Source organism: Octopus sinensis, linkage group LG14 (assembly GCF_006345805.1).
Source record: "Octopus sinensis linkage group LG14, ASM634580v1, whole genome shotgun sequence".
Taxonomy (NCBI): Eukaryota; Metazoa; Mollusca; class Cephalopoda; order Octopoda; family Octopodidae; genus Octopus; species Octopus sinensis.
Genome location: NC_043010.1, coordinates 35,272,631 through 35,290,130, shown reverse-complemented (window position 1 = coordinate 35,290,130; position 17,500 = coordinate 35,272,631). Strand labels below are relative to the sequence as shown.

The 17,500-nt window shown below is 38.5% G+C and overlaps 1 protein-coding gene across 1 annotated transcript in view; it reads left to right on the top strand.

Annotated features, from left to right (window-relative positions):
• Positions 1-17,500, top strand: part of LOC115218929 — a 121,094-nt gene that overhangs the window by 68,975 nt on the left and 34,619 nt on the right. Inside the window, exon 2 of the mRNA XM_029788946.2 lies at positions 198-254. Coding sequence (XP_029644806.1) covers positions 198-254 — 57 coding nt within the window. The remainder of the gene's footprint in view (positions 1-197; positions 255-17,500) is intronic.

Sequence of the window (17,500 nt, the reverse complement as noted above, 5' to 3'; positions counted from 1 at the left end):
ACTAGGCTTACAAAGAATAAGTCCTGGGGTGGATTTGGCCGCAGTTGTGTGTGGTGTGTGTGTGTATACATGCATTTGTTATATGTGTATTAGTATATGTATGTATTTGTGTGCATTTATATATATGAATGCTTGTATGTGTGCACTTGTCAACTTGTTCTTCAAGAAACTAATATTTAAGTTTTCACATATTGCAGGTAATTACAATTGGTGTCTGTGTTATGTTTTTGTTCTGGAAACGATGGCGCGTCTTTGTAAGTATTGCTTTTAGAACTTGTGGGGGGGGGGGGTATTCTTCCATTCGTTTTCATTTTTCCTTTTGTTTTTCATTTTTTTTTTTTTTTTGCAATGAATAATTGAGAGCTTGCAATTTCTACAAAAATTGCATGGAGTAATGGAAGAGCAGGGATGTGAAATGTCAGATTAATAAAATTCTGGATGGTTTACCTAAACCAAAATCATTAGGATTTGTTCGTGGAAGAGAGACAGACAGACAGACAGAATCAACAGAGACTGATTGTCTGTTTGTGTTGAGGGGCATGAGATTTCTTAGAACTGAAATTTGAACTTCAAAGTTTACTGACACTATACTGCCTCTGCTCTCACTACTTTCATGGTTTCAGCTCTACTGAATTAACAAGCTTTATATCAGCCTGACCTAAACCCACCCAGTATGCCTATCTGTTCTTCTCCCATCACTTTCACAACAATAACCCTCCTCCCCACCTATACTTGTCTTCCCTGCCCACATTTTTCCTCCCAGAATCAGAGAACTTATGCTAAAGAGGAATCTGAACAACATCCAAATTTGCCCCAAATCACACCCTATTTCCCTCTTGCTTTTTGGGAAAAGAAAGAACACATTGAATAATGTATTCTCTGATAGTCTATATCCAAATAAAAGACAGGATAATATTGCCCGAGAAAAAAACAAAACAAAAAACAAGCTATGTTTGAAAAGCCAGGATGATTAGGGTTGCAGTACCTTTTGGTCATAGACTTGCTTGACCAGAGCTGACCATGGGCTAAAAACAACAACTATAATATTGATTTCAAATTTTGATACAAGGCCAGCAATTCTGGAGGAGGGGTATGTCAATTACATTGACCCCAGTGCTTGACTGGTACTTATTTTATCGACCCTGAAAGGTTGAAAGGCAAATTCAACCTTGGTGGAATTTGAACTCAGAATTTGAAGACAGACAAAATGCCACTAAGCATTTTGCCCAGTGTGCTAACAATTCTGCCAGCTCGCCACCTTCACAACAACAATATTAATAACATTGCAATAAAGCAAAGTTATTTAGAGTGAAGCACAAGATAATGTATTCTAAGGAAAGTGGAAGGACATATTAAGTAATGTGATTCTGGATGGTCAAGACTGGAATGTCTTTGATCACAGATTGGCTGGATCAGCAACACATTAACCTCCTCACCATGTGGATACCCTGACTTAGCTACAAAGCATTTCTTGTGGAATGATGATAATATCTGGTGCAGTAAATTGCAAGTCCCACAGCCTGTTGGGCCAAAAGGTCGCCACAGTAGACTTCGTCTTTGTGTAGTCATTGGTTGAGCAGACTGACAGCCAGATATGTTCCATCTGTGACCATCCCATCATTTTGTATATCCAGGTTTATCTTGTCCAGTTCTATTTTTTTTATGGTAATATGGTGTGATTTGAGAGATTTGGCTATTATTTTTAGCTGGTAGAATTACCACACAGTGATTCTCTGGTTATTTTTCTTCATGTGGTCATTGTTCAGCATCTAACCTGATGTTAAAAGGTTAGATCTGAGTGAGTCAAAATATAACGCTGGGTAACACAAGTTTTGCTTCTCTAAATGTTTTTGGTGTTTCTAAGATAATTTTTTTCTCTTGATTTCAAAACCATCCTTGAAAATTGTATAGCGTCAATATTTTAGGAGATAATTTTGTTGCTATTTCTAGCAGGACTAGTGACCTTGTGCAGGTTCCCTCGTTACTCATCTTTATGCCAGGTATCTAGGAAGCAAATCTGTTTGCTAGAACCAGTGTCTCTCCAAACTTAACTTACAAGTACAGTTGAATATGACTGCAAGTTAACAGAACACTCTTTAATTTTACAGTGCTGCCCCTGCTAACAGCTGTCAGTTGAACTTACACAGTAATACATTCCCCACCCCCCAGTTAGGTGGACTGGTTTAGAGTTAACAACCTGTATTGGCTTTAGAGAAAAACATAATTTTGCCAGTGACACAGTAAAAAACAGTTGACCTCTCCATATGATTGTCTAATATCTTATTGGTTCAGGCTGTTTGCTCTGTGATTCAATAAATACCATTTACCTATTAATCTCCTCTTCTCTTTATTAACTCCACTTGTCTGTCTGTTAGCAACTCTTTATACTAACCCCCTATTTACATTGTCACACTTCAAAATGTCTGTGCTTGTAGATTGGTGGAAATGTCAAACATTCTCCTCTGCTTTCACTGTCATTTCTAATAGTGTGGGAACTAGTTTCCATTCTGTCACGCAGTGATTGTAGTTGTTGTTGTTGTCATGGTTCTGTCAACGTAAGCGCGAAAGTGCATTTATATTTTCATGTTCTATGCTGTTTGTTTCATTGTTTTGAATCTTTTTTTCAGTCTTTTTTTCTTCTTATAATTTTGAAATTTTTTTGGTTATTTTGTTATATATATACTTTTCTTTTAAAAAGGTTTGTTGCTTTTTTTTAAGGGAACCCATCACTATATTTTTTACTTTTTATAAAAAAAAGGGGGTTTCTTGCTTTATTTTGAAGGGTGTTTGTTGTTTATATTTCACTTTATATTTTAGAGGGTGTATGATCTTTTAAAGGGGAGTGCTATGCTTTTTTTGAAAAGGTGGGGGATTATTGGTGTTTTTTTTTATTTTGTTGATATTTCATTTTGAAGGGTTTTGTTCTATGTGTGTGATTGGATGTGTGTTTTGTGTCACACCCTTCATTTAGAAATGGCATATTACTGTCTTTGCTTAACTGGGGGATAAATTGGTACAAATGAATAAATATTATAGATTAAACATTAACATTTATAAAGCACTACTATTTAGGGTCACAGAGTTTTGAAAGAACTGTGTTGTGAAGACATGTATATATGTGTGTGTGTGTTATATGTGCATACACACACACATACATGGACACACATGCACACACACACACACACATATGGGCCAACTGCAGCCTTGTGAGCAAATATGGTAGGCAGAGACTGAAGTCCGTGGTGTGTATATGCATGTGTGAAACGACACATGTCCTTATATATAATAATATAAATAATATATATATGTATATATACATACATAAATGTACCTACCTATATATACATGCATATATGGGTACAGGACATCAAAAAAACGTGAACAAAATGAAAAATGAGGAGATAAAAAAAACAAAAACATGGAAAACGAACTTTTTCGAACAATGAAAGAAACAGAGAAATGAGACAGGCGACATAAAGAACAATCCCTTCATCAGTTGTCCCCTGTTTTATCTACTCCGCATTTTGAACATTGGGACAAGATGTGACTTTGTTAAAACAGTCGTTCCCTGCAAAGCAAATTAAATGAAATTTAGGATTTGCAGAGGGTTAAAGTGGTAACAAAAACAGGACAGTAAGAACAAAACAGTAAAAACAAACGGTAAGCGTTGTTAAGCCATAATGAGGTGAAGTGGTGAACACTGGAGAAATGAGCTTTGACAGGAGACAGGCAAAAGTGTGTCTTGTCTCTTGTAAGGCAAGGGGAAGAAAGAAAGATAGCCACTGGTCATGTGTGAACAACGAGAGAGTCAAGGAGGAAGAGTGTGGGAGAGAGAGGGAGAGAAAGAGAACAGTTAAGGAGGAGGAGAAGAATTAGAGAAAGGGTGAGAGAGAAAAATAGAAAGAAAGAAGAATAAGAGAGGGAGAATAGTGATAGTTGTAGAGTGTGCATCAGAATTATCAATATAAAACTTACTTGGAAATGGATGCGTGGCGTTTGATCATATAATAATATAAATAATATATATGCATATATACATACATATATGTACATATACATGCATATATAGGTATATATAAAATCGTCATCATCATCACCCTTTAACATCTGTTTTCCATGCTGTCATAGGTTGGACAGCTTGACCAGAGCTGGCAAGCTGGAGAGCTGCACCAGCTTCCAGTCTGATTTGGCTTGGTTTCTACAGCTGGATGCCCTTCTTAAAACCAACCACTTTATAGTGTGTGCTGGATGCTTTTAGCACGGCACCAATACGTGTGCTTTTACATGGCACCTGCATGAGTACTTTTTACGTGGCACCAGCAAAGGACTCTTGTAAGCCAATCTTCTTCACCAGGATGGGTCTTCTTGAGCACAGCAAATCAGCATTTAACAACTGTGGTCCATACTGGCATGTGTTGGTCAGTTTGATTGGATCTTGTGGGTCTTGAGCTTTGGCATGATTGCTATGGCTGAATGACCTTCCTAATGCCAATCACTTCACAGCATATACTGGGTGCTTGGTTTTTTTATTTCATGCTACCAGTACTGAGTGATGTTACAGTAAAAAGGAAGATCACTTTATGGTAGGAGACAAAGGGTTAATGCATGAGAGAAGGGGCCAGAATAGAAGTTTGCTTCCCAGCTATCTGGTTCTGGGTTCAGTCCCGCTGTGTGGTACCTTGGGCTGAGCAAAGCCTTGTGAATGGATTTGGTAGACAGAAACAGAAAGTAGCCCATCATGTATATATATATATATATTTATGTTTGTGTATGTCTGTGCTTGTCTCTCCACCACCACTTGACAACCAGTGTTGGTTTGTTTACAACCCTGTAACTTAGTTGTTCAGCAAAACAGTTTGATAGAATAAGTACTAGGCTTAAGATAAAGAAAAAAGTTTGTTGATTTGTTTGACTAAAATCCTTCAAGGCAGTGCCTCAGCATGGCCACAGTATAAATGCCTGAAACAAGTAAAAAATGAATGAGAAGATAGGTGCAGGATTGGCTATGTTGTAAGAAGCTTGCTTCCCAAGCATATGGTTCCAGGTTCAGTCCCAGTGCATAGCACTTTGGGCAAGTGTGTTCTACTACAGCCTCGAGCTGACCAAAGTCTTGTGAGTGGATTTGGTAAACGGAAACTGGAAGAAGCCTGTCATATATATATGTATATATATATATATATAATGTGTGTGTGTGTGTGTGTGTTTGTGTGTCTGTGTTATCTCCCCACCATCACTTGACAGCCGATGCTGGTGTGTGTTTGTGTGTCTGTGTTATCTCCCCACCATCACTTGACAGCCGATGCTGGTGTGTTTGTGTGTCTGTAACTTAGCGGTTCAGCAAAAGGGACCAATAGAATAAGTACTAGGCTTACAAAGAATAAGTATTGAGTCCAAATGCAGTGCAATACATGCACGAGAGAAGCCCATTATCATCAGCATGTCTTCTACTGAGTGTGAGCTTAAAGCATATCCTTAGTATATAGGAGGTCTCTGACAACACACACACACACACACACTCTATCAGTGAATGATGACTTGTATGATTGATTCTTGAAATAAAGTAGAAGATATCTCTGAATAACATAATTAACTATTTATAAAACATTACATATGTCTAGAAGTGAGGAAGCTGGAATGATAGCAGCAATCTAAAGACAATAGATTACTTTAAAATGTATCAAAGAAGAGGTTAATGTGACAACTACAGACCATGTGGTCATAAGTTCACATCTTACCAGTATTGTTCCTGAGTAACACACATAACTTGTTCCAGTTTATATGACTGATGGAAAACAAAACAAACAAAAATTAAGTAATATATATATATATAAATATATCACCATGATCACCGTGACCGACCAGGCTATCAGATGTTGCTACACATCGCTGGTCACAATGCGCTTTGCATTGTTTTAGCCTTCAAATGACGCCACCCCGCTGGCTAAGCGAGCAGGCCAACAGAAGAAAGAGTGAGAGAAATTTGTGGGACTCAATACATATTCTTTGTAAGCCTAGTACTTATTCCATTGGTCTCTTTTGCTGAACCACTAAGTTATAGGGACATAAACATACCAACAGTAGGGATGCCCCCCCCCTGCCAGAGCCTCATGGAGCCTTAGGTGTTTTCACTCAATAAACACTCACAACGCCTGCTCTGGGAATCAAAACCGCGATCCTATGACCGTGAGTCTGTTGCCCTAACCACCGGGCCATTGCGCCTCTATCTATCTATCTATCTATCTATCTGTGTGTGTATATATATATAAAAACAAGAAAATCCCACCTACTTCTCAGTCAAGATGTTAGTAGTGTAAAAAGCATTCAGCTGTAAAAACAATTGGTCTGAGACGTACTATTCATCTATCCTCACACTTGTTTATAAGTATGCAAAATTGGATATAAAATAGTGAAAGAAATATAACTTAGGGTAGAGAAGATTCATAATCTGAGAATAGATCCTCTCTGCTGCTTTTGTAGTGATAAACACAGCTTGTGCTATCACGCTGGTGGATTATAGAGGGAGAATATGATACAGTGATTTATCAGACTATTAAGCTAACCTTTTGAGAGGGAAGATTTTCAATATTTATATTTATGCTAGACTGACTAATTTAATCTTCAATCATCATTAGATGTCTTATTCTTTATGTTTTATAAGTATGTAATAAATTGCCGTGAGGGCGCGTGGCTTAGTGGTTAGGGCATTCGGCTCATGATCGTAAGGTTGTGAGTTCGATTCCCGGCGACGCGTTGTGTCCTTGAGCAAGACACTTTATTTCACGTTGCTCCAGTCCACTCAGCTGGCAAAAATGAGTTGTACTTGTATTTCAAAGGGTCAGCCTTGTCACTCTCTGTGTCACGCTGATTATCCCCGAGAACTACGTTAAGGGTACACGTGTCTGTGGAATGCTCAGCCGTTTGCACGTTAATTTCACGAGCAAGCTGTTCCGTTGATCGTATCAGCTGGGACCCCCGTCGTCGTAACCGGCGGAGTCTTTTTAATAAATTGCCTAGTAGGGTAATAGTGAAGGGGCATGGCTTAGTGGTTAGTGTATTTGGACCCTGTTCATTAAGTCATAAGTTCAATTCCTGGTGATGTTTCATTAAGTCATAAGTTCAATTCCTGGTGGTGTTTCATATCCTTGTTCAAATTATTTATTTCATGTTGCTCCAGTCCACTCAGCTGGCAAAAATGAGTTATACCTGTAATTCAAATGGCCTGCCTTGTCACATTCTGTGTTGTACTGAATCTCCCTGAGAACTACTGTAGAGTGCTTAGTCACTTGCATGTTAATTTCATGAGCAGGCTCTTTCATTGATTGAATCAACAGGAACTCCCATTGTCGTAAATGATGGAGCATAACTTGTTATAACTATTTAATGAATTCCCTAGTAGGTAATAGTGAAGGCATAGTTTAGTGGTTAGTGTATTCAGCTCATGTTTATATGGACATGAGTGGTGTGTTGAGTAAGATGCTGTATTTCACATTGCTCCAGTCCATTCAGTTGGCAAAAGTAAGTAGTACGAGGAGGTGCCGAAAAGTTTCTGACTTTAAAGGTATCATGAAAAGCCTGGTTGGAGGCCCAACCCTCTGATTTCTTTTTACAAGGCTTAGAAAAACTGAAGGGCTGCTGCAATAAGTGTGTGAATCTGAGAGGGGAATATGTTGAATAAAATCACAATGAACTGGTCCTCCTGTAATTTCTTTCACCCCAAGACAGGAACTTTTCAGTACCCCTTGTATCTGTATTTCAAAGGGCGAGCTTTGTCACATTCTGCATCATGCTGAATCTCTCTGAGAACTATGCTAAGGGTACATGCTTCTGTGGACTACTCAGCCCCTTGCATGTTAATTTCAGGAGCAGGCTGTTCCGTTGGTTGGATCAACTGGAATCTTCATCGTCATAGCTGATGGAATGCCAGTTAGTAGGTAACTTAACTAAGTAATAAATCTAGCAGGTAATAATGTTATTAGTTTAGAATTAAGTTCCCTTGTGTAATTCCAGTCTTGGACCATGTGCGTATCTAGATATAAATAGATCTGGTGACAACCGGAGATCAAACTAACTGAAACATGATACAGATGTAAATATTTAAAAAACAAAAATTCTTTCCTCTTCAAAGATAGGCACGGGCATGACTGTATAGTAAGAAGTTTGCTTCCCAACCACATGGCTCCAGGTTCGGTCCCACTGAACCTGGAACTTGTGAGTGGATTGGTAGATGTAGATGGAACGAAGCCTGTTGTGTGTGTGTGCGTGTGCGTGTGTGTGCACGCACGTGCATGTGTGTGTGTGTGTGTATGTGTGAGTGTGTGTATGTGTGTGAGTGAGTGAGTGAGTGTGTATGTATCTTATAGTCTGTGTTTGTCCTTCACCACCACTTGACAACTGGTGTTGGTGTGTTTATGTCCTTGTAACTTAGCAGTTTGGTAAGAGGGACCAATAGAATAAGTACCAGGCTTAAAATATAAAGTACTGAGATCAATTCATCTGACTGAAAATTTCTTCCAAGCAGTACTCCAGCTTGGTCACAGTCCAATGACTGAAACAGATAAAAGATAAAGGTAACAATAATAACTAGAAAACTTATCTCAAACCATATCCTTATACCACCTCTACCTATGTTGCCTGACTCACTCATCTCTCCTCTCATCACCGCTGTATTTCCCAGGTTTTACACTAATCACTTTGTGTTAATCCTTCCTCCATTGAGCATTGACCCTCTGGAATTTCTTCTCCACCCATGTTTTTAATGCAGTTATCACCAATCTAATCAATCTCACCAGTTTCAGTGGGTCTGTGATGGTCAAAGGTACAACCCCTTCCTCTAGACTAAACCAGCAATGGTTCACTGGTAGAAATCTTGCTTGTCTCATACAGGCAGCCTGAGTTCAATTTCTGGAAAATGCACACTTACATGAGACAGGAGTGGGTCCCTCTACTTAGCTGCAAGAAATATCCGAATCTCCTTGGATTACACAGTACTCTCTTAATACTTCTGAATGGGATGATCACAGCATGAATATATTGGATGTCTGCTTGGTCATGACTGATATGGGGATTAAACAAAGAGTCACTGAGAAAAAAAACAAAGCAAAAAAATAAACTTGTCCTGCGTTCTGTTGACTTGGTTCTTTCTGTACTCTTATTTGATTTGTGTGTAAAACCCTTCGACCACTTTTAACTATTGTAAATTTCTACTAATTGCCAACTTATAAGTGGATGTTTCAAACTGTGTTTTTTACAGATGAAACATTGGCTTTGTTGGAGTCATTTCCATACCTAATCATTATATTTTGTAGCAGGGGTTCTGAATGAGAGAGGAAGATGTGAGATGACCACCAAAAATGGCTGTGCAAAAGTTTTAAGACACCTCACATAAACCAATTAAGATACAGTCACTATAACTTGACGGCTTGGCAAAGGAGACTAGTAGAATAAGTACCAGGCTGATATAATGGTACAGGGGTTGATTTGTTAAAAAAAAAATTCTTCAAAGCAGTATCCTAGTATGGCTGTAGTCTAATGACTGAAACTAGTAAAAGAAACAAAGAAAAAATAAAAAGAATAAGATTTCTAACTCCACCTCTTAACTTTGGAAATTAAGATATTGGTTTGGTGCATAAGTATTGGGGCTCTTTTTCAGCAAATTTTATTCAACAAAAACAATAACAATATTTAACAAAAACATCTTTAAATGACCGTCTGACCGTCTGCCAAGCAAATGGGAAGCATTAAAGTAGATGGTGAATATGCTCCGGAATAATCATTTAAAGATGTTTTTGTTACATGTTATTGTTTTTATTGAATAAAAATTTGTTGAAAAAAAGCTGCAATAACTATGCACTAACCCAATAGTTATGAATTATGTGGAAGAAACGTTTTGTGAGAGATGGCACCAATGGATGATAGTGTTGGTAAAAGTGATGAAGACAATAGTGGTACAGTGATGTTGTTTGTTGTTCTTGTTGTTTTGTTTCTGTTTAGTCCTAGAAAAGGGATGTTTTCTAGGACTAGACAGAAACAACACAACATGGGTTCTCTGTGTTGCTGTTGGGTTAACTTAACTGGAGACAAAAGGATAAATACAGGGAATGAAAAGTATAATTTTTGCCCTTACTTTCCTTCTTCCTTTTTTTTTTTTTTTTACTATTTCATTCATTCATTATTTCATTCATTCATTCATGTCAGCAGTCTTGATAACATACCTTCTACTCTACCATCCATCCTTCTAAAACCCAGACTGTTGTGGTAGCTCATTCAGTGATAAAGTTTCAGTGAATGATAATAACACATACACACACACACACACAGGTTTCATTACATTGATTTAAGAGAAAAGGAAAAGATGTGTAGTGTATGTTTGTCTGTCAGTGCGTGTGCGCATGTGTAAGTGCATATGTGTGTGTATGTTATGTATGTATATGTATATATAATATAATGTATGTGTGTGTGTGTGTGTGTGTGTATATATATATATATATATATATATATAAAATGTATATATGTGTGTATGTATGTATATATATACACATGCAATTACACATATACTTTTGTACTCAGATACATACACACATACAAACATGTATGTATGTATGTATGTATGTATATATAATGTACACACACACACACAAATATGTGCACACATGCAGAGGGGAACAGAGGTCTTGTCACTTGCGGAAGTGAAAAAAAAAAGAAGGAAGGGAGAAGGTGGTGACTAGGAGACATTTAAAGATTGGATAGGAAATACTGTGTATGGTGATAGCAGTGGTGTTGGTGAGGTGATGGCAGAGATGGCGGTGGGACTGTGTGTTGATGTGGTACCGTTGGTGGTGGCTTAGGTGGTGGTGGTGGTTGTTGTTGTTTGTCGATAATGATGACAGTGGCACTGATGTTGGTGGTGATGGGAAGGTGCTGTGGTTTGCAGATAAGGCTTACAGTGGTTGCGGGCATTGCTGTTGATGATAATGATGATGATGATAGTGGTGGTGGTGGTGGTGGTGGTGGTGGTAGCTGTGGTGATGGGTTTCGATGCTGACAGTGGCAGTGGTGAGGATGTGAAGGTAGAGGTGGTTGCAATAATGATGTTTCATGTAAGAATGATACAATAAGGACAATGATTATGATGGTGATGGTATTGGTGGTAGTATATGTGGTTGAGTTGCAATGATATGGTAGAATGAATTAGGTGTGCATGTGTGTGTGTGTGTAATTGTTATAGTGTTGGTGGTGTTCATAGCTGTAGTAGCCAGGTTGGGTATGGGTGGGGGTGGGCATGCACCATTGCATCCACCATTTATAGGGGTTTACATGGGTTGTTCTGGTGACCCTCTGAGCAGTTTCCCAGTTAGTCCCCATCTCAGCGAGATACTTCCATGTGACCATGTGGCCCTCCAACATGGGCCATCACCTCAACCAGATCTTCGGAGATGAGAACACAATACTCAGGATCCAACTTGGAAAACCACGCAACATGACCAAACAGTCCGAGCTGTTTGGTTGTAGTAGAACTCATAGTAATAGTGGTGGTATTGATGATGGAGTTGTAGTGTAAAATATTAGGTATGGTTATGGTAAAGTATGATTGTTGTAGTGTTATTGGTAGTGTGGTGCTGGTGGTTAGTCACCATTACACTGTAAGGAGCATAGGGTTGGTTTTCTGGTTTCTCTTGGTTATATATTCTTCCTTGGACTTGATGTCAGTCTGTTGCAGGATTACTCATTTTTACCAGCTGAGTGGACTGGAGCAACATGAAATGAAGTGCTTTGCTCGAGAACACAACATGTTGCCTGGGTCAGGAATTGAAACTACAATCTCACAATAATGAGTCCAACATCCTAACCACTAAGTCATAGTAAACTGGCCTTCTGTCACTTACAATGATGAGGGTTCCTGTTGGTCCAATGAACAGAACAGCCTACTAATACCCCCACCACCATCAAAGTTATCAGCCCTAACACTATCTGGCATTGAAAGTTCCAGTTGATCCGATCAATAGAACAGCCTGCTTGTGAATTTAATGTGCAAGTAGTTGAGTACTCCACAGACACACATACCCTTAATGTAGTTCTCAGGGAGATTCAGTGTGACACAGAATGTTACATGGCTAGCCCTTTGAAATACTGGTACAACTCATTTTTGTGAATTAACCCTTTCGTTACTGTATTTATAATGAGATGCTCTGTGTTTCTTTCAATTATTTTAAATATAACAAAGAATTTAGTAAAATAACTTAGTTATCACTAAGCTAGTATTAGGAACATAAATTGTGACTAAGGTTTGGTGGAAGAATTTAATTCAAAACTTATGAAAGTATGACATTTGAACTCAGAGAGAGAGCCTGTTTCGGCCAGGTTGGTAACGAAAGGGTTAAGTGGGCTTGAACAAAGTGTTTTGTTCAAGGAGATGTCACCCCACAAGGAATCGAACTCACAACCTTACATTCATGAACTGAATACCCTAACCACTTAACCATGAGCTTTCTAAGCCACAGTAGTGTTAAGATATTGGTTGTGGTAATGTGTTGTGGTATTGTAAGATTATACAAGTTATGTTGATAATGTGAGTGTTTTGATGTAACTTGGTAGAGCTTTCCACTGCAGATCAACAAAAACCTAATTTGAATCTTGTTGTCTTCCCTCATTTTCTAATAATTTGTAAGTAGTACATTTGGAGAGTTGCAGGTGTAACTGTGTGGTTAAGAAACTCATTTCCCAAGCATGTGATTTCAGGTTCAGTTCCATCACATGGCATCTTGAGCAGGTGTCTTCTGCTATGGCTCCAGGCTGACCAAAGCTTTGAGAGTGGATGTGCTTGATGAAAAAAGGAAAGAAGCCCATTCTAAATATGTGTGTGTGTTTGTATACATACATACATACATATATATATATATATATATATATATATATATATATATATATATATATATATATATGTGTGTGTGTGTGTGTGTGTAATTATGTGTGTATGTTTGTGCCTCCATGTCTTAAGGTCATGTGATAGTCATAGACAAGTATCACTGTCATTCAAGTGGCATCATTCATATCCAATTTTTCATGAAAACATACCCAGCCATGTGGAAATATTACTGTGATTGAAACAGGTGAGGATTGGTGACAGAAAGGAGATTCAGCTGCTATTACTAGCAGGTTGTATAAGCATTTTGCATAGACACAGGCAAACTGCAACCCACAGGACTTTCTGAATGGTACCTTGAACTTTTCTTTAGTAGTGCAACGCACTTGTTGATGAGCCATGTCGTAAGTGGCCCACATCTCTGAAAAAGATTGTCCCTGCCTGATTTAGAGATTCCTTCATTAGCTTGGGTTTTCTTGTTCTCTTGGTGATGTTAGCAGTATAAGTGCGGGGAGTTCTAGTAGTGTTAACAATTGTGGTATTAGTGTTAGGGTGAAGGCACATGGCTTAATGGTTAGGGTATTCAGTTCATGGCTGTGAGTTCAATTCCTAGCAGCATGCTGTGTCCTTGAGCAAGACACTTTATTTCACATTGCTTCAGTCCACTTAGCTCACAAAAATAAGTTGTACCTGTATTTCAAAGGGCCAGCCTTGTCACTTTCTGTGTCACACTGAATCTCCCTGAGAACTACATTAAGGGTACATGTGTCTGTGAAGTACTCAGCCACTTGCACATTAAATTTCACAAGCAGGCTGTTCCATTGATCGGATCAACGGGAACTCTCATTGTTGTAATCAATGGAATGCCAGATAGCGTTTGGGCTGATAAGTTTGACGGTGGTGGCGGTGGAGTTCCGGTAATGGTGGTTGTAGTGGGAGGTGGTGGTAGTGGTGTGATGGAAACATTCATGAATTGTAAATTCATACTGAAAAGGGGGAAACTGACAGATATTTTACTCTGTGTGTGTGTGTATATCAATGTGCATGTACATGTGTGTGTGTGTGTATATGTATGTGTGCTTTCATGCATGTGCTTACAAGTGTACATGTATATGTAGCGTCTGTGTGTGTGTGTATGGTAGGGGGAGGTGAGTTCACCAGTTTCTCAGCAGATAAGTTACTAATTTGACTAACTGCAATGGCTTTCAGAGATATATCAAAGAAGATTTGGTTACTAAATGGACAGCTGCTGCTGCTGCTATTACTACTATTACTACTACTAAGTCTGTATATGGGGAGCGGGGTCATTCGATCTTTTAGACAAAGCAGCCAAATCTCTTTCAAATGACATCCTATTATGTTAAAAAGAGAAGGATACATTGCACAAGATAATATTTACTTTACACACACACACACACACACACACACACACACACACACCAGGTTGAGTCAAAAGTTTTTTTTGTATTTAAAGCTTTAATTAATAGTTCAAACAAATTACATATGGAAAGCATTTATTTGTCAAAATATATCCCATCATATTCTATTGTCTATTGCTATCAATGTGCCAGAAGCTCAATTCTATGCTTATACCATTGTTCAAATTCTGTCTGTGCTGGAAATGAGCCACAACTTGGGAAAAGTGGTAATCTGATATTGCAAGGTCTGGACTATTGATAGGATGAGAAAGCACTTCGAGCCTCTCTAATTCCTTAAGTTTCACTTGGTCAAATTGGCAGTTTGTACTGGGGCATTGTCATGCTGTAGGAGTGCTTGGTTTTGATTGAGCAATGCTAGGTAGTGGGCTTTCAAGGCATTGTATATGCAGTGGGCTTTCATTGTATATGTAGTGGGCTTTCAAAGCATTTTATATGCAGTTGTTGAGCATAAAGGTTACTATTCACAACATGACCATTTGAGACAAGCTCAAAGTGAAACACTCCTAGAGAATTCCACCAAACACATGACATGACCTTTTGCTCAAACTGCTCTTGTTTGACAACAGGTCCTGAAGCCTGTGTGAAACAAAGCCACTGATTCCTCATATTAGGATTACAAAAAAAGATTGATTTTTCATCCCCAGTTACAGTTTGACACCCAAACCAGGCATCTCGAGGATTTGCCAGCAGTTGTTTGCAAATGTTCACACATCATTGAACCTGGCCATTGGTCAATTCATGGGAAGCTTCACGACAGCACCTGTTTCACAAGGCTGAGCTTATGGAGGTGTTGATTGATGGTGCTTTGTGAAGGGTCAAGTTCTGCTGACAATTTAGGAGTGCTTGTGCTTGGCTGTTGTTCAATCATTTCAAACAAGGCCTCTCTTCTACAGCAGACGGTCTCCCTGACTTTGGTTTGTCTTTGAGGTTGGTGTCACCTTCCTTGAAATGTCTGAACCAGTTTTGTGCCACATGTTTGACAGTTCCTGGGCTTTCCACATCATTAATTTCTTTTGTTGCTGTTCTAGTTTTTTTTTTTCTACAGGTAATGTAAATGACTCTAGTTTTTCCCCACTCATTATCAAAGATTTAAAATAAAGAATAATGTTTATATGACATATATGAAAATAAGGAACAAACAATGCATCAATGGTTGGTCAACAAGTTGTTTCAAATTAATGATATAAGTTGGAAATACAAGTTGCTAAAAATCAGTGGAAATATGAACAAACTTTTGACTCAAACTGGTGTACACATACCCCCCCCCCCACACACACACATGGAAAATCCACTCAGAAGGCTTTGGTTGGCCTGAGGGTATAGTAGAAGACACTTGACCAAGGTTCCATGCTGTGGGACTGGACTCGGAGCCATATGATTGAAAAGAAATGTTTTCTTACTTCACAGCCACACCAGCACCTATATACAAACATACATACATGCTTGCGCATGTGTGTGTGCATGCTTCATTCCATTGCTATTCCAAGTTTCACACCATGTGCTTGTTCAGGTGGCAATTAACAGATATTAATGACAAATCTGAATGAAACAATAATACGGATTTGATTATGGAGTTGCACACATATTCATGCTACTGCACACACACATACACACACACATACACACACACACATACACACATGTCTGTGTGCACATTCACACACATACAAACACAGGAAATGCTTATTAATTTTAAGTATATTAAGATACTCTATATGTCTGTGATATCTATCGATATAGTTGTCAATAGTAGCTTAAGTGGTTTTAGTTATCATTTAGTTGTTTGCCCTATGATCCTACCTACATACTTATGCTCCTTATAGTGGTGGGTACAATTTATCTCATTAGCTATCTTCACACCTGTTAATTACCTACTGACATACTTGCCCTTTTACCTAGCCAACTACTTATCTAGCTGTCTTTGTGCTTGCCTATATGTAATTTTCTCCTATTCATCAATCTTCTTAACAAAGTCTGTGTGAAATGTAGAAAAGCAAAACTTTATCCCCTTGGTCCTGTGATACAAACAACCAGTTTTAAAGTGATCTGAATTGAAACCATCAAAATTACATGCTTATTTATGCTCTAAAAGAGTAAAGACCTCGCTTGACCATGAATAAGCATGGGAATGCACCTAGAAAGTTACCCCCTGAGGCACAAGTCTGAATAAGGTTGTTTATGGAAGACCAACAGTTGCCTATACATGCTAGCCTCCCCTCTCCATGCTGCTGATGTTATCCAATGGAAAGACAAAGGCTAATATAGCTTGGCACCAATGATATCATGACTCATTTCTACAGCTGAGTGAACTGGAGCAATGTGAAATAAAGTGTCTTGCTCAAGAACAGAATACTAGCTTATTGAGAAAGTTATTTTACTAAATTCTTTATTATATTCAAAATTAACTGTTAAAGTATTTTGTCTCCCTTCAGTGGAAATACGGTAACAGAGGGGTTAAATACTAAATCATGTATTCGAGTTTCTCTCACCATGTCTATTTCTCTATCACTGCCATAATTCAATATCATTATATAATATGATTTAATATATTGGATAATATGATGTAATGGATATACATTTATCTTGATTAAGAACAATGACAGATTTTACATCACTGCCACCCCTATCACCAACACTATTTATCATGACCAGCAGCAGTACCACCACCACCACCACCACCACCACCACCACTACCAAGTAATCACCACTGCTTTCACTACTGCTACTACCATGACCACAACCATGACCACCACAATCATAATGATGATGATGATGACCACCACCACCATCTTCATCACCACCACTGTGATGTAATAAAAAAAACAACCAATTGTTCCATGACTTCCAGCATAAGTAACATCACCACCATCATCAACACTACTATAATAGACCTCCCCACCATCATCACCATCACCCACTCTAAAAAAAAAATTGTTATCATGACCAGCATCATTAACATCCCCATCGTTGTGCCACATTAAATACCACCAGCAATATCACCACCACTACTACCACCGCCATCCTCCTCTCTACAGCTGTTATCAGTCTCTCCCTCCCTCTCTATATCCACCCAACCATCTACCATCAATTTCATTGCCATCATCACCATTATTGCGATCATCATAACCATTATTACCAACTGCACCATAACCAACATTACAACCAACCATCACCACCACCACCACCACCACCACCACCACCA